Source organism: Sander lucioperca, chromosome 2, assembly GCF_008315115.2.
Source record: "Sander lucioperca isolate FBNREF2018 chromosome 2, SLUC_FBN_1.2, whole genome shotgun sequence".
NCBI classification, from domain to species: Eukaryota; Metazoa; Chordata; class Actinopteri; order Perciformes; family Percidae; genus Sander; species Sander lucioperca.
The window spans coordinates 16,107,940-16,132,020 of record NC_050174.1 but is presented as its reverse complement, the minus strand read 5'-3'; the positions used below and the strand labels follow the sequence as shown (position 1 = coordinate 16,132,020).

Below are 24,081 nucleotides of genomic sequence, written 5' to 3'. Positions count from 1 at the left end.
AGTCTCAGTCTTTTCACAAAAGATTACTTTATTTTCACTTTCCGGGCTAAAAATGATGAAGAGCAGTGAAAATTAGATATTTAATAGCCTTTTTAATGGAAATTCAGTAGGCTCATGTAACTATGGTGCCATGGAGTCATGATTTCCACCTTTGTGAGAATAGTCCATTTCAACAGGCTGCTTCACACAAAGTGACTTTTTTTAAATGTCATAGCCCAGGAGAGTTACTTTTTTTAATATACTGTTCATAATAATTATAAAGTTGCAATGAGCACATTTTTTTAAGGAACAAGGCAAAGTAAATTTTTGTTGTTAGTTGCCTAGCAACACTGTTGTCATGACTTAAACTACTTGAACTCCGAGCATATCGTGTACTAGAAATAGATACAAATAGAAACTTGAGAGTTCCTTTTCATTGCAGCATTAGCATGAAGATGCTCTATGTTTCAATCATATCTGGAGATAATCTTTGTGATTTGGCATGTAAATTTAATTGAAACACAGACTTTTTGTTTACCCTGTGCAGATACACCGCATGAAACCCAGACATGGGGGGTAAAGTCTAAATCACACGAGGTCCCCCAGGTAATTCTAGTCCAGTGCAAATAGGGCATGTTACTGAAAGGCTGAGTCATCATGTCTCTTCTATGGAAATATTGTGTGTACGTGCATGCGTATGTTCGCTCATTTATATACAGTATGTGTTCAATCTGTCAACTCCTTTGCTGGCTAGGAGAGAGTGTGAGGAAAGAGACAGAACGTGAGTAAAAGAGAAAAAAAGAGAGCTGATGAAGGGAGCTCCGGACCAAGGCCCCAGCTTGTAAAACCTCCCACCTTCATTTGTGCAATTATGTAGCTGTCATCTTTGCTCCGATAAGCACTCTGCCCATTTAACCACTGCAAGGATTTAACTCTTGTCACCTCTCACCTTGATCACCCATCAATTACTCCCTCAAATGAGATGCATACAAGGTACATCTTTAAGACATGTCTGGTCAAAATCACACTGAAATACAAGATAAAAAGGCTACATACAAGAACTGACAACAAAGCAGGTTCAGTCGATCAAACAATGTGTGTCTCAATCTTGGCAGCATCTCACACCAACGGTACAAGTTGTAAGCGTGAGCGTGACACCTTAGTTCAGTTGGAGAATTCAGAGTTTGAAAGCATTTGGCCAAACCGCAACGGAAGAGTGTGTGTGTTTGGGGAATAGAATGGCGCGCGCCTGTTAGACCACAACAGGACATCAGAAATTTGTACAGTAACGTACATGACTTTAACCACACCTCTCCTTTGTGTGTGTGTGTGTGTGTGTGTGTGTGTGTGTGTATGTATGTGTGTGTGTGTGTGTGTGTGTGTGTGTGTGTATATGTGTGTGTGTGTGTGTGTGTGTGTGTGTGTGTGTGTGTGTGTGTGCGCGTGTGTGTGACAGAGAGAGAGAGAGAGAGAGAGAGAGAGAGAGAGAGATAGAGAGAGAGAGAGAACACTCTAGGGGTGCGCTAAGTTGTAACTATGGCACCTATAGAGACAAATTGCAATCCTTCAGCTTTGTTCCAGCTGTCCCCTCCACACCTCAGAAATAGCAAAAGGCTGTTTATCTCAATCTCAGATCAGATGTTTTTCTCTAAGTGTGAGTTTTATACAGCAGTAAAACAGACTCCTGGACGGGCTGTGTTTAATTTTGGTACTTCCTGTAAACGGTTTACGCCAGCCTGCGACACAGCTCGACCGTGCAAAGCAGCATTAGAAGAGGAGAGTGGAAATGAACTCTGGATATCATGTCTTCAGCTGATATTATAGTCAAGCCAATGTGTCCCTATTGAATGCAATTGTCCTAAAATCAGGGTAATCAAGCTCCAGAATAGGAAGATTTGACTCGCAGTTCTTGCTTCATTAGCTTAATTAGCCAATGATTTTACTTTTGAAATGCTTAAGGACTGGCCTATGCCACTCATGATCATAGTCATCTAGCAGATAATTGACTGGACTGCAGCCATCTCCACAGGGAGGCAATACACAGATGTCTGATTAACTGTCACCGAGATGAAGTCCGTGTCATCTTGACCAAAGTGTGTATTAATGTCTCTCTATAGCTCTGTCTCTTTTTTTAATTCATCTGTACAGAAACACTGATGTACTTCCTGCTGGGTTATTTACTAAAGTGTGTGTATGTGTGGTGTGTGTGTCTGTTTTATGTGTGTGTGAGGTCTCATTCATCTATCTCCACATGCACCCACTCAATCTCACAAAGGGCCAGCCATGAGAATGAGAGAGCGGGAAAACTGAAGAGGCAGCTGCCTCTTTGCTAATGTGAGATTGACACTGGAACTAAGAGGGTCCAATACAAAACACACACGTGCATCCATATGCATGGCTCGTGCATAAGAAGTCATATTACAGCATTTCTCATATTCTCAGGTCGTGCTGTGCTTATGTACACTGGTAGAAAATGGTGCTTGTGTAGAATCACGCACATGCAACATTGTATACAACAAAACATACTACATAATAACACACAAAGTCTATGTTGTTAACATCAACTTGTACATGCTCACACATCACACATGCCAGCAGAGGCACAAACACATACAGTACACACACCAGCAGTCACACACACTGTTTTTCTCGTTTTCTGTCAGATGGCCTCATTTTCTCTCACCGCTAGCGGTCGTTTACTCTTCAGATTGTTCAAATTGAGCTTTTGAGACTTTTCATTTGCAAACAACAAAAACCTCGCTCTCAAATTAAACAAAGATCAGCGAGGGAAATTGCCAAGGAAGACATCTGCGACTCATTTTCCCCTGGAGTATATGATTAGGAAATTCATTTATGTCTAACGTATAATTCCTCCCCGTCTTTCAAGTGGGAACGTCCACACAGTGCCCTGTGTTCTACCCCTTGGAAGAAGGAAGGAGAAGTAAGGGGAAAAACAGCCTGCGGGATTGGGTTAGAAACAAAGACTATGTTGCTTGCAAGAATGCTCCACTCTCAGTTTTTTTAATGAGGTTGCTGGGATTTCGCCCCACCGGTTTTTGAGGAGGAAATGGGTGCTGCACTTGGCCCTCTGTATTTAGGGGAATGCAGATCTGGTGGCAACTCCAAGGCAGGGTCTTTGTCTGGAAGAACCACACATGTGTTTAGCTCTGATGGCCAAATGATGGGTCCCATCCCTCTGTGGTCTTGCTACCCGTAATTAGATGTTTTTACACGATTCACTGGCTGTCGCAGGGCACATGTAGCCTTAACTGACAGTGACAGAGGTGGAGGGTGAGGTCCTCTCAAGTGGGTGCCTTTACTGTATGACTGCCAAGCAAACAGTGGTGATCATCAAGGCAAAAACAGTACGCTTGTTTGACTATCTGCTCTGCCAGTGTGCACCACTTTTATGAAACACCATTTACAAGTCTCTACAGACTGGTGATTTAATAAAATGTCTACCACAGGAAGTGGAGATGAGACAGAAACACTGAAAACGAACACAAGGTGAAAATGGATTCCTGTAGTTCTTCATTAGGCTACACTGTCATGAACATCAGGATTTACAAGATTCATTAAACTTTTGAACAGTTTTAATAACATATAGCATTGCCTCTTTCTCCCCAACCTTTTATTTGCGCTCTCAGGAAATGGATATGGGAACCACCGCAACTCGCCAGGTCTGCTGGTCTCTCCAGGCGGCATGAACAAGAACATGCAGGCTAAGTCTCCCCCGCCCATGAACTTAGGCATGAACAACCGCAAACCTGACCTACGTGTGCTCATCCCCCCTGGCGCCAAAAACAACATGCCCTCCATCGTGAGTAATCTTTCTATCCCTCTTTTCATTTCCCTACTGTATATCTTTATTTCTATGGGGGTCTTTAGGGTTTTTTGTTGTTGCTATTATTGATTTCCTTTCATGTCCCCTCTGCTGCTTTCATCTCTTCATATCAGACTTGGGTTGATGAGGTTATGTTTGTGATAAGCTTGACTTTTTTCCCATGTGCCTTGGCAGCTTCTTAAAAATGTACTTTTGGCCCAAGTCTGATATACTGTCAGATATATTTCCTCTGCTGTGTCTGTGTGCGTTAGAGGGCACTTACACATTAGGCCCTGATATTTCTTTCTCCTCTCTTTCTAATAAGGTGTGTTATGCTAGTATAGACAGTTCTTAGCATCCTCTTTTCACATTAGTTTTGTGTCCATTGTCTCAATCCTACAGCAGCTTCATGCCTAGATCCACACTTAGCCACCACTTCTATATTCTAACTTGCATTCACTAATTTGAATGTATTACCCTCCCCTTTTAATGCCGTCAGTCTGAGGACGTTGATCTGCTATTGGTAAGTCAGACTGCCACTCAGATTTAGAAATCAAAACAACCTTAAAAGGGCCTTAAGAATCTGAAACTTAAAAGGTTTTCTAATGAGAAACTGGTTAAGATAGTTCTCGAGAGCATAATGTGCCTTGTAGAACTGAGAGTATTGCAGTCACTTGTAACACTGACCTGGACGTTTGAACGAAAAAGAAAAAGTTATAAATATTCACATGGACATTTATGTCGTAATGACGTCTTAATTTGCATTATATTTTCGCCATCACCGTTGAGATTATTACAGCTAGATACAGCGTTTTTGAAAAAAGCGGTCCCGACTCTAGAGTAACTTTCACCTTTATTGTTGCTGACTCTGCTGAAGGCTCCAATGTCACCTCTCATGACATTTTGTGAGGGCACATAGTGCCATCCAGTGGTGTGTCAGAGTAAAAGCAGCCTGGCCTCTTTTCTGCCTCAGCCCTTTCGTATCTACTCCTCCCTTCCTTCCTTTTATCTTTTTGCCTGCGTATAGAGTCCTGCACCACACAAGTACAGCTCACAGCTTTTATTACTCAGAATGTAGAAATGAAACGCAACAAAAGATTACTCTTTCATTTTTGCATCAAACCTCCATTATTTTCTGCCAGACCCTCCCCTCTGTGTGCCTCTCCCTTGCCGTCGCTACCCTGCGTTGCCTTGGAGACCGATGGTGTTACTATAGCGACAGTGGGCCCTCGGAAAGGGTGGTAAATGATAGGGTTGGCAGGGTTCATGCCGTGCCGCATGTCAAGTGATTAATTTCCCCAGAAGTTGGCATCACATTTATTCTCTCAGCATCTGTTGAGTGAAAGAAAGAAATGGAAAAAGAAAACTTTCTCAGTTTATTGCAGTGTTTTGTTTGTTTTGTCTGGGAGTTGAATTCATGTTCTCAAGCCTCTCCCATCTCTCTTGCTCTCTGTCTTCCCTTCCGCTGTCACAGAACCAGAGAATAAACAACTCCCAGTCTGCTCAGTCATTGGCAACCCCAGTGGTATCAGTAGCAACTCCCACTCTACCAGGACAAGGCATGGGCGGTTACCCATCTGCCATCTCTACTTCTTATGGTACCGGTATGTACTGTCATCTTTACACATAACATTCCCATTTATCTATACTGTAAAATTCCTATTGCCATTTGTCCATTGACACATTCTCTGCAATTACCTTTTACATGTTTTAGATAATGTGATATAGTTTCAGTTACCCTGTACTATACCCACATATCCCAACATTTTGTTTTAGATTTGTAAAAAAATATGATTTGAATCATTTCAAGTATGTGTTTCTTTTGAAACCTCCTTCCCAAATGTAAGTGTTATACATGAGTCTAACAGCAGATGGTGCTATTGTCACACCAACTAACACAGAACACATTCATGTTACATCACAGCAGCATTTTCATCTGAGCTGCATTCTCTTTGCAATTTTGCTTGAACTTCTTTGGACAACCTATAATCTTAATCCGCCTCTTCCTTTCTCCCGTGTGTTTGTACACAGAGTATTCCCTGAATAGTGCAGACCTGTCCTCCCTGTCTGGCTTCAACAGCGGCAGCTCCCTTCACCTCGGCTCAATGAGCGGGTGGCAACAGCAACACCTCCAGAACATGCAGCATTCAGCCCTCGGCCAGCTAGGGTGAGTGCATTGAACTTAATTTAAAGTGTTGGTATGAAATGCATGATGTAACACATAAATCATTAGTGATTATTTTTTGATACCTCGAGAGTCCTTCACTTTTTTCAACTTTCACTTGCAAGGTCCAATACAAATATCACTCCTCCCTGTTTTCATAAATATGTGTGTGTGCGCGTGTGTGTGTGTGTGTGTGTGTGTGTGTGTGTGTGTGTGTTTCTGCTTGCATGCATGTTTGTGTGTTACACACTTTTAAAAATCACTTTGTTTCTTGCTCTGTAACTCTGTAACCCCTTTGCGTTTCCTTTCCTTCCTACAGAAATTGCTCTAGCTCTCACTTATGTCAGGGTTCAAATCTCTCCCTGCCCTCTGCTCAAAGCCTGCACATCAAGTCCGAACCTGTTTCTCCTCCTAGAGATCGCACCAGCAGCACGGGGGGCTACGGTGGGGTACCACCTCCTCAGAACCCCTCGTCCCGCCAGGACTCGGGACGCTCCCCTGTTGATAGCCTGAGCAGTTGTAGCAGCTCCCATGAGGGCAGCGACCGCGATGAGCACAGGAATGAGTTCCACTCGCCTCTGGGACTGGCCCGGCCCGCCCTGGACGAGCGCGAGAGCCCCTCCATCAAACGGGTGCGCCTGTCAGAAGGATGGGCCACATGATAGCTCTGTCCACTCCCCGGCAGTGCCCCGAGTTGCCCTGAGCCCCCCCCCCCGACAACGCAGCGTTACGATGCCCCCAAAGTCAGCTCCCTCCTCTTCCTCCTCTCACTCGATATCACGAGTCACTCACCACCCAACCCCATGGCCTCTCTCCTTTTATCTCTTTAACGCTGAAGGAAAGAAAAGGGACAGCCCTTTTCAAAAATATGTTTGTAATTTCTTTTTCTTTTTTTTATTTTCTTTTTGCTGAGTGTGTGTGCTATACATATTGACATTATATAAACCAGTGGGGTGTTGTAATGGGGGTTTGGGAGGGTGGGTATTGGTTGGGACAGGATCTGGGGGTATTTTTGTTGGGGAACTATGCATAAATTGTATTGTGTGTGGATAAAAAGAATCACGTATGCATATATCTTTACACGTGTGTGTATGTGTACATATATGCATATCAACAAATAATCAAAAAAATAGTCAGGTACTCTGTTTCATAAAACGTACTTACACTTTGCCTCAGCGATATATCAGTGACTAGAAAAAAAAAATTAAAAAAAAAAATAACATGAGAGTGAGTGTGTCCAATGGAAAACACTTTAGCACTTGAGTTGGGCAAACAATACATGTGTACAGTGTCGGTTTCATTGCTATATACCTTCTCTGCAGTTCTCCCTTGCAAAAATGTGTGTTAACATTAGATGATGTCATGTTGCAGGTTCAACGTATTTATGTAAATAGAGGGTGAAGGGGGGAAGGGGCAGGGGTCAAAAGTTGCCAGACATTACAAGATTTATTTACTCACGAAATGAAAAGCTATTATGCAACATTTGAAGGATTGTACAGGTAAACGGGCAGACCCAGTGCTAGATATGTGGAACCTTTGATTTTTAGCGCTCCCCTTAAAGAACGGAGCTGAGCGAGGACCACCCTTTGATCTGAGAGCTACGTTAGTGTAATCAAGAAAACTCTGGATCTAGTATTAATATTCAGTATTAATGAACAAACAAAAAAAAGGAAAACATAAAAAACAATTGTACGATACACTTGCTTATATTTTCATATGAAAGGAATACAATGCAAAGCATTTTTGTGGCTTTTTGTAGTTTCTATAAGCCAGAATGTGTTTTTGATAGCTTTGCTAATAAGAGATGGATAGTTCACCCAGACAGGAAATGACAGGGCTTTGCAGCCCTAAGCCATGAAAAACAGACCGAGATCCAATGCTTTGCTGAACTGTTTTATCTTTGTAGAGGTTTGTTTTTAAACGTGTATTTCTAATTATATATAATAATGGTAATATTAAGATTCTTTAAAAAAACAATCTGTGAAATTAACATGCTTGTGTATAGCTTTCTAATATATGAATATATATACTAATGATTTTTTTTTTCTTGGTTTCTTAGTGGAGTTTCTGTGTGCAGTTGCACATGTTGTCTGGTTTGTTTCATTTGAGCCCTGAACAGTGCTGTTCAGGCGTGTATTTAGTCTAACCTTAAAAACCAGCTGGAGAGCATTGCCAGGGTTTGTGTGACGGAGGAAAGACAGGCCTCAATGCTGAAACACAAACCTGTTAGTGGAAAATGTCATGAGACTGGAACTCGGGCTGACACGGAAATAAATGTTGACACATGATGTACATGATTGTCATACAGATGAGGAAACATGACTGACCCTCAATTCATATCTAGATGCATTTGAATGCATCCGATATTTCATTCTTTACCTTAATTATCTAATTTAATAAAGTCAATCTCATAAAACATGTTTTTTGACATTAGCGGTGTTCTGTTCCATTTCAAATCTTCACCACTTGTGTTCAAGATGTATCACAAGCCCAGACCCAATCCATACTATTTTTCTTTTGAATCATATTTATGTAATATCATTTTGCCGGTGCATTGCGATTAATTATCCCTGATGATTTGCAAACCTAATTTGACTCGATGTCGTCCTGTGTCTCTTTATGTTCCACTCTTCAAAACAGGGTTCCACATCATTTACCATACGTCACATCATGACAGTTCAGCGTCAGATACACAAGGACATATTGATCATGCTGGTATGAAAGAAGCACAATTGTTTATTTTAAATAAATAGCTGTTTTGATTTTCTCTCTTTTAAACAATGAAACTAGCCACATATCTATCTGCCTCCCTCTCCCATATCTGCTGTCACTTAAGTGTTATAATATTTTTATGTGCATATTTCATGCAGGTTCACTATGTTGTTACTGTATACAGTCTGTGTAGTCAAACAGGGGCAGAGCCTCTATAATGGTGTTCTTCTCTTTTTTTTTTTTTTTTTTTTTTTTCAATACAAAAAGGTTGAGAAAAAAATAAACATGATGTTTCAGGCAGCGTAAGTGTGGAGAAACCAAAGCCAGTGGCATTTCTGTGTTGTAAACTCAACTTTTATTTTCACATTCATTTATGGTTTTTTGCAAGCATTGAAACAAGAGAATAAAAGAATTTGCTCAAATGTACAATTGGTTTCACATTTCAATTTGAGTCAGTCAAATGTAGCTTTAGTAACAATACCAACCACAGTACTGTACCTGTTTTGTTGCTCATTTGTCTCCCTGTGCATTGAAAAGGTAATACTCGAAAAGGTATTTTGTATTTACAATTTGCTCCGAATCGACAGAATCATTCAGGCCTGATCACGTGAAGTGCATGCTTGTTGTCCACTTGATCAAAGCACACCACACACTAATTATCAGGCTTCTTAATAACTGATTGAAACAATGCCAACATGTCCTGATGGCTGATTAAAGTGCTGTAGTTTTGACAAAAATTTGAACCAAAGACACAGAGAAAACTTGTCTTTATATCTTTGTTTTTTTTTTTCTTCTCATGTGATACATTTCAAGGAGTTCTTTTTCATCACCTGTTGATCAGTTGTTCATTATTATCATTATTATAATAGACTATATGTTGGTACCTCAAAATTGACCCAAGCAGTACCTCAGCTGATGTTTTGATAAGTCACTTGCAGTGAAAAGGGGAGACCATACACCTGTACAGCCATGTGTAATAACCATGTATCATTGCTAAAGGTCCCTACACTCAAATGGGATTCCTTGTTGCTCCACCGTGTTTGTGGTTTATTTAAGTTGTACTCAAAAGCTGAAAAAAAAGATTTCTTTTTTTTTTTTAAAGAGTAATGTGTTAAAATGCTTAAAAAGTCAGTGTGTAGTATCAAATGTAGCTTGTATAAACCTGAAAATGGGGGAAGTTTGGAACTAATGTTTTCTGGAACGCAAGAGCGGCTTTCAGCGGCATAAGCTGGCCTTTGTCGCCACTTGAGACTAAAATGGTATTAAATTAAATCCACATCTCTGTAACTCAAGGGACTTGATTCAGCTGTATGTAGTGAAAACGTATAGGGATGAAATAAAAGTCTCCTCTGCTGGAGGGAAAGGCTATTTGTATTTTGCAGAGATTTCAGTAAAGTTACTGGCTTTCTTAGTTATCCTGATGTGACTTGGTGTGATTTCATTGTGTTTGACTTGTTTCTGCATGCATCTCCAAACGGTGGCTAATTTCAGACTGTGCAGACTCAAAACAACATGTGAAAACCTTCCCTGAATGGAAGTCAGTGCACGGTGCCACATAAGCAGCTTGACTTTAAGATACATTGCATGACATAGAAATAATGACAACAGCATCATTTTCACGTTTCTTTCCATTTTCATTTAAAAAAAAATGTAGCATTCTGACATACGTGCATACTGAAGACAGTATTTGACATTTAAAGCCAAGGTTTATCTCACTTACAGTAACATTACAGTTGCTCCCTCTCTCAGTGATACATTATGCCTTAGGCAATACACGTGGACATTACATTCACAGGGGTAAATAGAACACAAGTTCATAAACAATGCAAACACAGCGATCTGCTATTAAAGAGATGTGGAATGATTCCCTTAGCACAAACATTTAAATGGTCTGGGCCTACTCCAGGACTATCTTACATCCCTGAATAAAAGAAGAAGAAGAAGAAGAAGAAGAAGAAGAAGAAGAAGAAGAAGAAATTCAATAAAATCAATGATTTCCATTTCTTTTCTTTTTCTTGTTACCCCGTAACAATCGTGTGGGACTGTCTGACGCTATGGAGCTTCTAATAATGCCAGTGGATGACGCATTTCTTATTTATTAAGAGACGATGGTGTGTTTGCAGTAAGCCTACCTTGTCAACACGTAAACACTCGTTATGAAATGTAGATTTGTACATTTGCTCCCAGCGTTCCTCTCTGCTACACGGCCCGCGTTTTGATATTTCTTCTCTTTACCTAAAAAATCATCACGTGTTTCTTTTTTATTTAGCCTATCACTTAGCCTTTTGTGGATACAGATAAAAACAATCAAAACAAAAGTATATGTTTTCATAAAGAACCCCCCCCCCCCTCCCCCTTCCACTCTTTTCGAACCTTTTCTGTTTCCCCATCACTATTGCAACTTATTTTTGTTATATAGGCTAGTATCATATTTATGTTTTTTGTTATGGGATTATTGTTTTGTTTTGTCTTTCGTTAGTCTTGGATGCGTGATAGTGTTTTTGAAAGATCAGGCCCACGTCATTAAAAGATGCGATCCAAATCCAATCTTCATCCGGTCAGGCTGACTTCTCGGAAGACAAGCTCCGAGCTGGAAGTATGAAGTATGGAGCTCCGTTCATCTTTTACATCTATTCCGTTTCGGAACACGCGTGTAGAAACTCGGGGAGCCCTGCTGTGTCTTCTTTCATTGAATCAGTCCTATCAATTAGCCTACATTAAATGATTTTAAAAGTGGGTTACGATGCGTTTACAGACAGTAGGCCTACATGTACTAACCGAAGGCCTACCTGCAGGTGAAGCCTACATGTAAACACGTTTGTCTTTTGATGTTTCATCATCAATGATTCATTAACATTTGAATTGTAAAATCAACACAATGGAATGCCATTCTTTCCAAATAACCCCATTAAACTCCGGCTTTATGTGTGTGTTTGCGTCGCTTCCCATTATTTTATTAATGAGGGAGTTCGATTTTCCATCTAAAAAGAAGTTAATAGTAAAATATATATATATATATATATCATATACATTGAAGCTGATTCTTTTCTTTTTTTAAAACACGCAACAACAACAAAAAAACAGAAATAAAAACACTGGTAACTATAACGTTGTGTTATAACGTTGCCTCAAAAAAACAGATCCAAACACAATTTGGATTTTTCTTTTATCTCACAAAAAAATGTAACTACAGACACAAACACGTACCTTTATCATAACAATTGTGCAAAAAATCGAAGATAACGAAATCATAGATGTAGTAAAATCCCTCCACAGTCTACAGGCATGCTGCGATCGAAAAAAAAAAAGTATACTCTTAAAAAACGCTCTATAATACTATGATTACGGTACTCAAGAGTTAGTTTATATGACATTCCTGTAACGATATATTTGCATTGTATTTGCTGTATTACTGCAATATTCCGATAGGGATATGTGTGTCTAAATGCTGCCAAGCGAGTTTTATGGTTTTAGAGTTTATAGTATTTTTATCTCGACAATATTCCTGCAGTATATATGAAGTCTTCTAAGCTGTCTTGGCAGGTTACTATAATGCGTTTTCGCAGGTTTTAATTAGGCCGCTCTCCATGAAGTCCCTCCACTGCTTTATTGCATTAAGCTTTTGGTGAATTCGAAGGGTTAGTTCCAGGAGCCTGTGAGCAAGAAGGCTGATAAAGTCGCTGGAGGCACAATACAATGTATTATCTGTCTGAAATAATCGATTGTGACAACAGTTCTCACTATTTTTTAAAAGGTCAGACTGATGCAAAACACGTCACCGTTTGAACTGGCAAACAGGATGCTCAGATGTGATCAGTCTCCTGTTAAACGCTGCAGATGCGACGCAAATTAAAAACCAAGAGTAGCCTAAGGTCAGAGAATATGAAAGAACAAGCACATTAAAGTCTCGATCTAAATAACATTTTATTAAAAAAAAGAAAAAGAAAAAAAAGACAGCATATTCAAATTAACAAAAAAAAAAAAAAGTAGGCCTAAATAATGTTTTAACACTGCAGAAACCTAAACTGTTGACAATGTGTCCCAGTTTATGCTACAAGTGCCGCATTTTGCAGGATATGTACACGCCAATCAGATGTAGGTGTATTATCTTATCTGACTGGGCTGTGCCAATTTATGCCTTCAACAAAAACAGGCTACTTCTGCTTTTTAAGATTGTGCACGTGCATGCACTGTGCATGGCATTTTACACGCATGTATTTGGCGCCAGCAGCCGGTGTACATGTGGTCAACTTCTGTGTCCGTGAAGGCTGGGCCACATTTTCATCATCAACATTCTCTCAAATCACCGCTAGATGTCACCATTTAGTCGTCTAGTCAAAGCCCCCTTAACCCTCCTCATCCTCTTCAGTCTGCCCTTCAGTCCTTAGGGTTAGTTAGTCCAAAGACTTCATGGAGATCGACCACACATAAATAAGCCCTCTCCACTAACTGCTCCACTAACACTCTTTTGTTATGGTAGTGAGAGATGCAGAATATCCATGCCTGATCATTTCAATCTACACATCCGATTTTAAAAAGAATATGTAATATGAAGTAAAAACAACTGCGACGTAATACTAACGGTTATTATTATTATTATTATTATTATTATTATTATTATTATTACACATAGGCTAAACGCTATGGACTTCTGTTTGTATAGCCTATTACTAAAAGGGGAAAAGTGTTCATCAGTGCACGAGGCACCTCCTTCACAACTGCAGGTATGCTTTTGAAATAAAAAGCATGGCTGCTTCATTACTATGGAGGTGTTTCATTACTCCAATTTGGAAAACACCGTTTCCTGTGCCAGACCAGGCTCACCTGTTCCTGTTATAAACTGCATCATAAGCTGATGTTTGGCCACAAATAATACAAAAAATATATATTAAAAAAAAAAAAAAAATATATATATATATATATATGTATTTTAATACTGTACATCTTTTTGCCTCACTGGTGATATCTGGAAAGTAAATGACCGCCCACGCTTATTTCGTTAGCCTCGTTTTAAATGAAAAATGTAGCCGAATTATTGGTTACATTACATCTCCATATAAGAGCATTTTAATATAGAACTGTAAATACAAAAAAACTGTCTTATTTAGTTTGTCCCTGTTTTCAACCACAACAACTCGTCTGTTTGGAATCTGCAAGACTGTTGATTTTCTTTGACTCCAACACGCGGCCTGGTGGCTGTATTGTCAGAAATCGGCGTTGTATTAAATGCAACCAAGTCATTTAATCAACAGGAACAGAGAGTGTCCCGGTGTTGATAAATTGTCCTAAAGGCCTACAATGTGAGTCACTCTTTAACTCCCATTAGACACAGACCTGTAGCCCATGGTAGACTATGGTCAAGAGAAATATAGTGTATAAAGGTAAGTAAAGACCTCATGTGATCTACCTTTCAAATTGTGAAGATCCACATTTCCCAGAAAGAAGTAATGTTAACGAATTGATTATTTTTAGTGAGAAGATGACACCCACCAATCGAAAGAATAAGTAGCCTAGGTTATATTAGTTTTGTTAAATCATCAAGCATCCCCTTTCCCGATCCCTTCCTATAAAACTCCTCTCGCGTCATTAAGAACAAATATATCTACATTTTAATGGAAATAAAATAGGCCTATAGTTTGACTGTATCCATACCCAAAGCGTGAAACACTAGAAAGTCTTAACACTTCGTGAATTTGGTTATTTTCATTTTTTAGGGTAAACGAAGGTGTGTGTGGGCGATACAACAGAGGATGATGAGTGGACTTCCAGGGAGCCACCTTTGAGTAACGAAATACTCTAATATTTCAGTGATGAGTAAAATATGAGTGGGGTAACGGTCCCCTGTGGCTTCGAATATCTGTACGTGAGCCAGCCTGACCACTGGTGTTGAGCCACGAGCAGTTTAAGAGCCAGATTGAATGGCGAGGGGAGTAGCCCGTAGGGACTGCATCTGCTTTGGCCGATACCAGAAAGTTTGCCCTCCTGGAAAAAAACATCCCAAAAAAACTTGATAGAAACGCCACACGAAGCCAAGCACCGAATTACAGCAGCAGCACCGTTGGAGTTGGTTAATTGGAGGTAAGTTAAAAAAGGACTTGATTTAGGACTAGGATTTAGGAGATCACAGAGACGCAGTAAGTGCGATTTTGTAAAAGAGAGGGAAAAAAATCAAAGTAAAGATACTTGAATGGAAATGTCTGTCTTCTATTTTATATTATGTGGTAATATTGTTTTCTAAACGCACTGCACTTGCATGCGCACGCTCGTCCCTGGCACCACTATGCGCGCGCGCACGGACACAGAGGAGACAGCCTGAGCCATTGTAAAGCCCAAATGTCAGCGCTGCGTCACTGGATTTCTTACAAACTGCGCAGGAGACTTTTTGGTTATTAGTTTTCGCACAGCCCGAGTCATTCTCTTGTTATGAGCCAGCCGTGTCGATCTTAAAGTATCACCTCCTCAGTATTACCTCTGAATCTCTTCTATTGTTTGCCCACCAGAGAGCTCTTTGTTCATGCATGCTGTATATGAGTATTCAAAGGCTTTCGCCGATTTACATCCTTCAGATTAGAGAAAATCTTTACCATTAAAACCCAAATGTCGCCGATATCGTGTCACTGTAGTCAACGTCACATTAACCGAAAACGTGTACATGAAGTCTGAGATTTTATGTAAAAAATGAAATCGCCATAACAGGCTATAAACAAGGGCTTTACAGCGATCGTGTAAAATAAACACTGAGCGATAGGTATGCAATGCAAATCTGTCCACTGAATATGCATCAATATTAAAAATAATACGCACACCAGAGCCAACGGCGTCGGAGAATTGAGAATGGCGGAGCGGGTCGTCTCATTACGCATGGGCGGTTTTCCACGCAGGAGCCATGGTTCCCCTTCTCTTCATCTCTCCCTTCTGTCCCGTTCACATTAACGAAGCCTCTTGGAAAAACAAACAAGGCTGGCTTTCAAAACGGCAATCAAACACCCAAGAACTGGCTGGGGGGGAATTACTCCGACTGCGGCCGGGCGGACTATGTAGTAAGCGGGATTTGCATATTTTGATGCGCTAATTGCCTTGATGTATTTAAATATGGCTGCACGTAGCTGAAATGCTTGTCTACGTCATTGAACGTGCCCTCGCTGTTAAACTAAAACGTGAATTCGGTTGATTCAAATGGATACGCCTGCAATTAAGAGGGAGGGAGTGTGGGGGGAGTAATATGAGAGAGGATGCTCTGCGTTCCCAGTTTGCTGTCTTTTCAGTCACATTATGATTTTCTGACATTTGCAATTTTCTTATGAGACATTCAGAAAAATAACATTTTGAAAAAGAAATTGGATTTTTCTAATATCTGAAAACTGTGACCTGTGAAAATAACAGAGCAGCTGTAGCCTGACGCTTTTGCGCCAGAGACAGAGAGAAGTGGCATTCTTGCAGAGTAAAAAGCGCTCCAAGTCATTTAGCTGAAAAGTCGAGCTTTATAATATATTAACAAAAACAAAAGAAAGTATGTCATCACCAAGAAAAGACACGGGCTATAGGCTACTGACAAGTAGGTCACCTCATTCTAACTTTTCTGTGTGAAAGATTTCTCTTTCCCTTCTCTCTCTAGGCTGAGTGTGTGTGTGTGTGTGTGTGTGTGTGTGTGTGTGTGTGTGTGTATGTGTGTGTGTGTGTGTGTGTGTGTGTGTGTGTGTGTGTGTGTGTGTGTGTGTGTGTGTGTGTGTGGGTGGGTGGGTGTGTGTGTGTGTGTGGGTGGGTGTGTGTGTGTGTCCACTTTGGGAGGGGGCACGCGCGCTTGTGTGTGAGTCTTACAAGATTACCTCTTATTAGGATAGTGGGAGCAAGGTTACATTCATAGGTCCAGCAGGCCTATACTGTACACACAGCCCAAATCAAACATTTTGAATGAAGTTTAAAGAGCCGTGTTTCCCCTTTTCTTTTTATGATTGATAGACCTCATTCGAGACTTAGTTTGGGAATTGCATGTAGCAAATCATTTCCCCTCTGTCTGAAAACCGGTAAATTCGTTCCGTTTGTCAAAGCGTCTTAGCGAAGCGCCTGCAGCAAATTCATTACCACCCAACTGCGGGGCTCACTTCGTAACCTGGTCAGGGAAAAGGAGGGAGAGGTCCACGCCAAACCACGGACAATGCTGCCTCAGTTCGTGCGTGCAACAAAAGAACCGAGGGAACTTGTTTGAATTTCAGAGCACGTCCTCTCCTCACACAGAAGGATGGACTTTATATCCCCTCCTACCCCCCACCACCTCCTCCTCCTCATCATCACCTCCTCCCTCCTCATCCCACCGCACCACCAACGGGGTGGGGTGGGGGGGGAGGACGACTTGCACACGAGAGCTCAACTGTGCATGCACTTTTCTATTTGGTGCTTGTAGACGTTATGGGAAAGTTGTCTCTCTCACTAGATCTCTCTCCCCATCCCTCCCTCCCTTCCTCCTCCTCCTCCTCCTCCTCCTCCTCCTCCTCCCCCTTCTCTTCGTCTATCATGTGCTTGGGATATGCTCATGCTTTGCACAGAGCAGCCGAAGCACGCCTAAATGCAGGCTACTGTGTGTTAGCGGCAATTTTAAAGTGATGCCCCCCCCACCAAATAATACGGCTGGGATATTTGAGGGGAACATATACCACATCACGGTACACACGGACCCAACTGAACACCGCTCTTCTTTTCCTGCTTGGGACGCTTTCTGGTCGATTGCAGTGATTTGACTGACCTTTAGGAAGTAAGTGCAACTTTTGTGCCTGTTTTAATAGGCTGCGTGGATGCAATAGTGTGCGTAAAGGTTTCCCATGTGCGCAAAAGTTAAATATAAGGCTATCGATGAGAAATATACAGTGATTGTTGTATTAAGAGTTGACAAGGAACGAGTACTCGTGGTGAGATTCCACGTATTTATAATGAAATGTGAAGTTTTTGAATGTTTCCTCGCAGTTTGGAATTAGGGCGCACTGATTAGACTTTTTGGAACCTTTAAAAAGCAACCGTATATACTCCAACTGACCGGTAACTTAGTAAAGTCTGTCTCTGGTATGTGATATAATGATGACTTTAATATTGTGCACTTTATGGCCGGCTTCTCTACTTGGATCCTGCCTTCTGCAATTAAGTTCACTTTAGACTTTATTCGGCAGTATTTCTAAAGCAGTAGATGCGTCTCTGGTTATCTGCTTTTGTTCCTCTAGTTAAAAAAACCCGAACATATTGTTAAGAACTGTATTGCCTGAAATTATCATTATTATTAGGCCTATATACAAGTGAAGACACTGTCTGTGTTATTAGTGTGGACTCGATACCGTGTCAGAAATGTCATTTCGTTTATTTATTCATGTGTTTGAGATAAGGCTATTTCAGAGAAAGGATAAAAAAGGGACAGACTCATTTACGTGCAGAAACACATCAGCAAATCAGATAAAAATTGCGAGATAATTTTTTTTCTACAGAAAACGAGTTGAAATGTGATGAAACAAAAGTAGAAAGTTCGGTTTACGTTGAATGAATGAGGTCACCAAAATCGTCACACAATGTATGTTTATCCATGTGTTATTACGCACGAAAGCCTCGTTTGTTAAAATTATATAGCTAATAATACGAATAGAGCACTGTGTCATTAACCTTCACTGAAATACATCGTATTACCTATTTTAAGAGGATCAGCACGTTGTAAGTTTGAAAAATGGTGTGCAGTGATTAAATTATGGCCTCTGTGTGGGAGGCCTATTCTGAAGCCTCCTTTACCCTAATGAGGTGTGCTTTATAATGTTGAGCTTAATGATATCAGGTTAGCCTTACAGTTTACTACTCATCAGCTCCACATCAGGGGGATAGAGTGATTGTGGATGGGTGACAATTGACACGCAAGAAATAAAGAGATGAACAATGTATGCGTAAATTAGTGAATTGTGAGTATTTCCTCTTATAGAAGTGCCATTTGGACACATTCTTGTGTCATATGTTGCAGGTGGAATATGTTATAAAGGGGTGACTTAAACATCGAAACAAGAATGCAATAGATTGGCTGAACATTTGAGGGACAAAGTGCTGTTTAGTAAGTAATCCCTTATTGAAATGCACAGGCCTTGTGACTCATGATTGCTCATTAAAACACCTCTGCTTTGCCCCTCCCACCGACGAAACGAGAGTAAACTTGAGAGCCAGATCTAAAACTGTAGCAAGTAAATGGCACACCTGAAAAAAAAAGCTGATGATGCCAGTTACAAATAATACGGTGTTAATTTGTCATCCTCTGATAGTTCACTTCTCCTGTCACACGCGCGCGCGCGCGCACACACACACACACACACACACACACACACACACACACACACACACACACACACACACACACACACACAATCACAAGGTCTCACTCATATGCAGACACATGAATTGAGTCGATTGCTGTCAAAGGCTAACTTTTTCTCCTCAATTGGGAGTGTTTTATGGTCCGAACAGAATCAAAGTTGAGCACAAGGTAGCCTACCATAAACGGACTCAGTCACCTGCAGTTGCATGCTCCTGCCCATGATCCATCACATGTTCCACTGTTTGTTATTGTTGACCCACTTCCAAAGAGCCTAGGCTATATTGTAACCCATTTGTGCTAAGCTATCGGTTAACTACTTACAGTTCTCTGGGGTTGACACGCGTACACGGCGAAGCGCTTGGGCTATATTTCGCATGCGGCGACACCGCGAGCTTACATGAATACCTTTGTAGTCTATACCCTTCGAATGCGACCATGGCATAAAAAACGCGGGGCTACAATAGTAAGGAATTCGACGCGAAATCAAGTACGTGAGAGCAATTTAACTCAAATAGTGGTACCGCAATATGAGAAGGAGAGCAATGAGCGAGCGAGTAGCGTGTTACTGCGAATAGGAAATGTATCCTACATTGGATAGACAGCAGACGCTGGCGCTCCGGCTGCTCCAGGATGCTCTCTTCAGTGGTTTCATTTTTATTGTTTAATAGATATTAAATCTGATCGCATCGTCTCTTAAAAGCAGTTGAATCGCTCTCTTTCTGTGTAAAAAAACCACATGGATTCCCTGCCATCCATTCCCATCCCTGTGTGAGAGGCGTGCAGACTGCTCGATGCAAGGCGGACTTATTCCAGCGCGCTCGGTGTAATGGATGGAGATTGTGCATGGATAAGAGGGTGCATTTGCGATTTTTTTTTCATGACATCACCGCAGTTACATTGTCGTGGTCCGAGGCCTTTGACCTCACCGGGGTTGGTCCATATTTTGGCCACCCCCAGCCCCCCTATCGTTTGGGGATGGCCCTTATTCCCCCACTCTTTTCAGACCGACCGACCATGCAGCCTGCAGAACGGACCCTATGGCTCAGAGTCATCGGCTTTATCTCTCCTTAAGTACATGCTGGATGTGAACGGACAACTTGACACTCTCTTTGGCCAAAAAACAAGCTCCTGTCTTCATAATCCGAAACATTTGCGTCGTAATTCCCTGTGCCGTTATTGCACTTTCCACAGGAAACCGGATTTTCCCCTTCTCTGCCGTGTTTCTTCTCCGCCGGCCTCACAGGATATCTATTGCTACTGCCACAACGACTTAATAGAGGCGAAAGAGCCTTTTGTGGGATTGGAGCTATTTGCATTGCAAATTAGGGCCCCTGTGCAAGGATGACTGCACTTTACCCGCGATTTTCAAGGCCTACTTCAAGTTTGTAATATTGGGTGATGTCAAGTGAATATGACATTAACATTGGGATTATATATCATTTTTCGAAGAATTGCCGCCTTTTTACGCCGGGTGTATAACAGTTTGGGCTGTGCAATAGTGGCCCTCAATGGCAAAAAGGGAATTTAAGGAATATAATGCACATTGTGACTTGAAAAAGGACACTGATGACTTTTGCTTAATATAGGCTATTTATATTCGGAGAGATGACAACTTGCAAGGAGACCAGAAGAGGAAATGTACATGTGGATTATTGCTGAAGATTGGGAAGTGGGTTGTTATCTTTGGTTATCTAGCTGTATGAGTGTTCTGCTCGTCATAAAGCTAGATAACCGAAAGTAAAAACTACTTCCAGACTCGTCGAGGACTTGTGGAGGACTCATGACGTATTACTCAATTTTCCCATGGACCAGATATTGTAGATGCTATTTATATAAGTGACTTTACTTTTACATTGTTATGATTGATTTTGTCTTGTTTCCCCACAATGTACATAGGCTAAGTTTGATATTGTCACCAGGAAGGGACAGCTTTCTTTTAATCTTTGTGATTTACTTTTTCAGAGATCATAATGTACATTATTGTTGTACACACGTCTACCCACCTATATTAAAACACACACACACGCACACACACACACACACACACACACACACACACACACACACACACACACACACACTAAACTTCCCTTCATGCCTGATATTGCATGTTAATATTTATAGCATATTTTATCGTAACATGAGGTATGATTTTGAATATTATTTAATTAGAATGAAATTTCAACTTGGCTCATCTTGAGCATTTCATTGAAATGAAAGAGTGACATTTGGGGCTTCTGTAGAAACCCACGTGTGCGCCTCCGTGCTTCTTATTTCAGCATGATCGAGTCCGGCCAGGAAACGGCGCTGGCATCCCAAACAGTAATAATTAGGACGGATACTGAACTGACAAAAATGGAGAGAGAGAGAGAGAGAGAGAGAGAGAGAGAGAGAGAGAGAGAGAGAGAGAGAGAGAGGTGGGGAGTGGGGTTAGGAGAAGGAGGGAGGTGGCAGAAGAGGGAGGACAGGAGGGAGGGAGTAAGGGGGGAAATGTGGGTGGGGGGGGTCGGGCCTGCTTAATTGATTCCGTTAACCGCAGTGCAGGAGATGTGAACGACTGGACGATCCCATTCCCACGCTCGGTGGGGCAAGTGGCAATGCCATGCCCGGGCCCAATATGACAGACAGCGCCGTGAGGGCCTGGAGGGGCTGTGAGGGGGGATGGGGGCCGACATGGGTCATGAAAAGACGTCAAGTGCACCAGACTCATCTGCATCCCCAAAGAAAGAGGCGACGTTTCCCAGCCCCAGCCGACGCGGCGCTCCTAAACTTGGAGTAGTAACGGTTTTGAATGCGTAATGTCTCGCCAATTGTACTGATAATGAGGACTTTGGGTCATTATCTTAAAACTATGCGGGTTTATGAATTTGAAAAGGGATGTGCTGCTACTCTGTAATCCTGCATGGCCCCACTCCGGCGCGGAACCAGGTGTTGGATTTCTCCTGAGAATTAGGAACAGTGCAGATAATGTTGCATAGAGAAGTCTGAGGCAGTTGAATATGTGACATTTATGTGAATTGCGTGTATTTGAACTTGACAATGAACGGATTTGAGATCAAGGTTGCTGGAAGAAAATTAGTTAGGCGCATATTATTTAACAACAACATACTTATAATAATTGTGGGGGATATAAGTGCAATATTGGTAGTTGAGTTGCTTAAGGATAAACCCAACTCTTACAATAATGACATATTTTATTAGGTCAAAGAACACATGGCCCTTCTTAATAAAATAAAATAAAAATAAAAATAGGCTATTGTAGGCTATAACGAATGTAGGCTTTCATTAACGCGAGATTTTGCTCTTGTTGCTGAGGTTGCACTTATTTTATTATAAATAAGTGATGTAGTTTCATACACCCTTGATGTGACTGTTACGCTCTTGACGATTGCTACAGCTGTCAGATGATAGGTTGTTTCCTGCATAGACCACGTGTTTAAAACAGGCTTGATCGTTTTATTGACGCGTTTTGACAATTTAAGAATGAACTTGTTTCCTCATTCATTGGACCTTCGTAGAAAGTGTGTAGCCTATGTCTCTTGTCTCTTTTTTTTGCAATAGAGTGAGGATACAAGTGCAGTGTTAAACAGAGCCACAGTGGCTGAATTCAACACCGCCTTCGCTGAAAAGGTCTCTTGCCGACTTTCTCACACCGTCAGACAAAACTAATGTCTCTTGTTTCCGACCCCTGTCAAAGACAGCATACAATACCAGGTCGTTTACCCGAAAGAAAATTTGAGAATACAATTTGGTTTGAGCAGCGCTGAATAAAACAAGTCTTATTGTCCTCGGTTAAGTCGATTGAATTAGTCGTCTAGCTGTATGAAAGGGAACACTGTTTTCAAGTCTGGAGGCCACACTAAATGTCAACCCAGAGTAGAAAAAAAACGTAGTATCTGTAACTAAGCCATCTCATATCATTCACTAAATTTTCTGCAACAGCACGTGTGCTTCTCTCACAAAACCTGTACAGTTTTTCTATTTTTTTTTCTTACAATAGTTCTTCACTCAAACAAGACATTAAATAGGCTAAATATGCTCTTGTTTATTTATATTTAAGCCTATGTTCATCAGATGCACTGTATTTGTTTTAGAGATTAAGAGACATAAGTCAGTATGCACAAGATAAACTAAATCACTGGCTTGATTCATCCCTCCACAATACTGACCTGTAAAAAAGGACCATAGTCCACACAGTCCACAGGAAATGCAGTGCAATACTGAGATGTACTGTTTGGCAGGAGAGAGCAGCATCACATGTCTCAAACAGCTGCAAAACACACTTGCATGCATCTCCCTTCTCAGCTACCTTCAGTACTCCTGGGATGCATGGAGGAGAAATGCAGTATGGTTTGGCAGCGGTTTGCTGCCTGTCTCTGGAGATTGAGTAAATCTCACCAATGGTTCACATTAGTGCTTTTTATGAACACTGGCAGCCACTGCTGCATTGAGTCCTTAGAAATAATGAACTGTACAGTATTCTCTATCAGTGATGATGAGGTGGACTCCATATCTAAATTTCAAATTTACCTGATAGTGTAAAGGTGCACTTCCACCATTCCATGTTTCTTTAGAAATAAGGATGAATTGTGTCTTCTAGTGTGTGAGGTATGCTTTTATATTATTTATAGAAGTGTTTCTGCCATTCAAGCATGCTGGTGAGAAAGAAAGGCCCTGTCATTCATTTCACAGCGCCCCATATTTTCATATATATAAACATAGCCGTGTGATTTGACTATGCGTGTTGAAATGGGTGTTGACGGTCCCCTTTCCTTCTCCTCAGTAAATAGGGGCTACACGCTTGGCTGTGCCCTCCTTCCACGCTCACACATACAGTGCACCGCAGCCATTGTTGTCACGTGATTTGTTAAGTAACAAAACCATGGCGACCATGGAAGGTGTTTTCATATTCATTGGATGGGCAATCAGCATATTTTATGTAAGCGTGCCCGGGATTTATATGTGCTTCCTCTGTGCCTCTGTGCCGTGTATGGCAGGTGCAGTATTAGGTTCATAATGTGTATCGGCCCAGGGTAATTCCTGTGCCAGACAAAGGATGTGAATATTGTCGTC

General features: G+C 41.2%; 1 protein-coding gene and 1 long non-coding RNA gene across 12 annotated transcripts in view; both read left to right on the top strand.

Moving 5' to 3' along the window:
• mef2cb (myocyte enhancer factor 2cb) overlaps nucleotides 1-10,490 on the top strand; it is a 75,330-nt gene extending 64,840 nt beyond the window's left edge. For 5 of the 11 annotated variants that reach the window (XM_031309210.2, XM_035994142.1, XM_035994152.1 and 2 more), the window contains 5 exons: nucleotides 3,627-3,799; nucleotides 4,302-4,325; nucleotides 5,277-5,406; nucleotides 5,834-5,969; nucleotides 6,286-6,628. In XM_031309210.2, the coding sequence (XP_031165070.1) occupies nucleotides 3,627-3,799; nucleotides 4,302-4,325; nucleotides 5,277-5,406; nucleotides 5,834-5,969; nucleotides 6,286-6,628 (806 nt within the window). Of the gene's footprint in view, nucleotides 1-3,626; nucleotides 3,800-4,301; nucleotides 4,326-5,276; nucleotides 5,407-5,833; nucleotides 5,970-6,285 lie in introns of all 11 variants that reach the window. The other 6 variants (XM_035994161.1, XM_035994156.1, XM_035994167.1 and 3 more) reach the window with 2 other exon arrangements.
• Nucleotides 10,491-17,050: 6,560 nt separating this feature from the next.
• Nucleotides 17,051-24,081, top strand: part of LOC116056842 — a 37,010-nt gene continuing 29,979 nt past the window's right edge. Inside the window, exon 1 of the long non-coding RNA XR_004106677.2 lies at nucleotides 17,051-17,427. This is a non-coding gene — a long non-coding RNA (uncharacterized LOC116056842). The remainder of the gene's footprint in view (nucleotides 17,428-24,081) is intronic.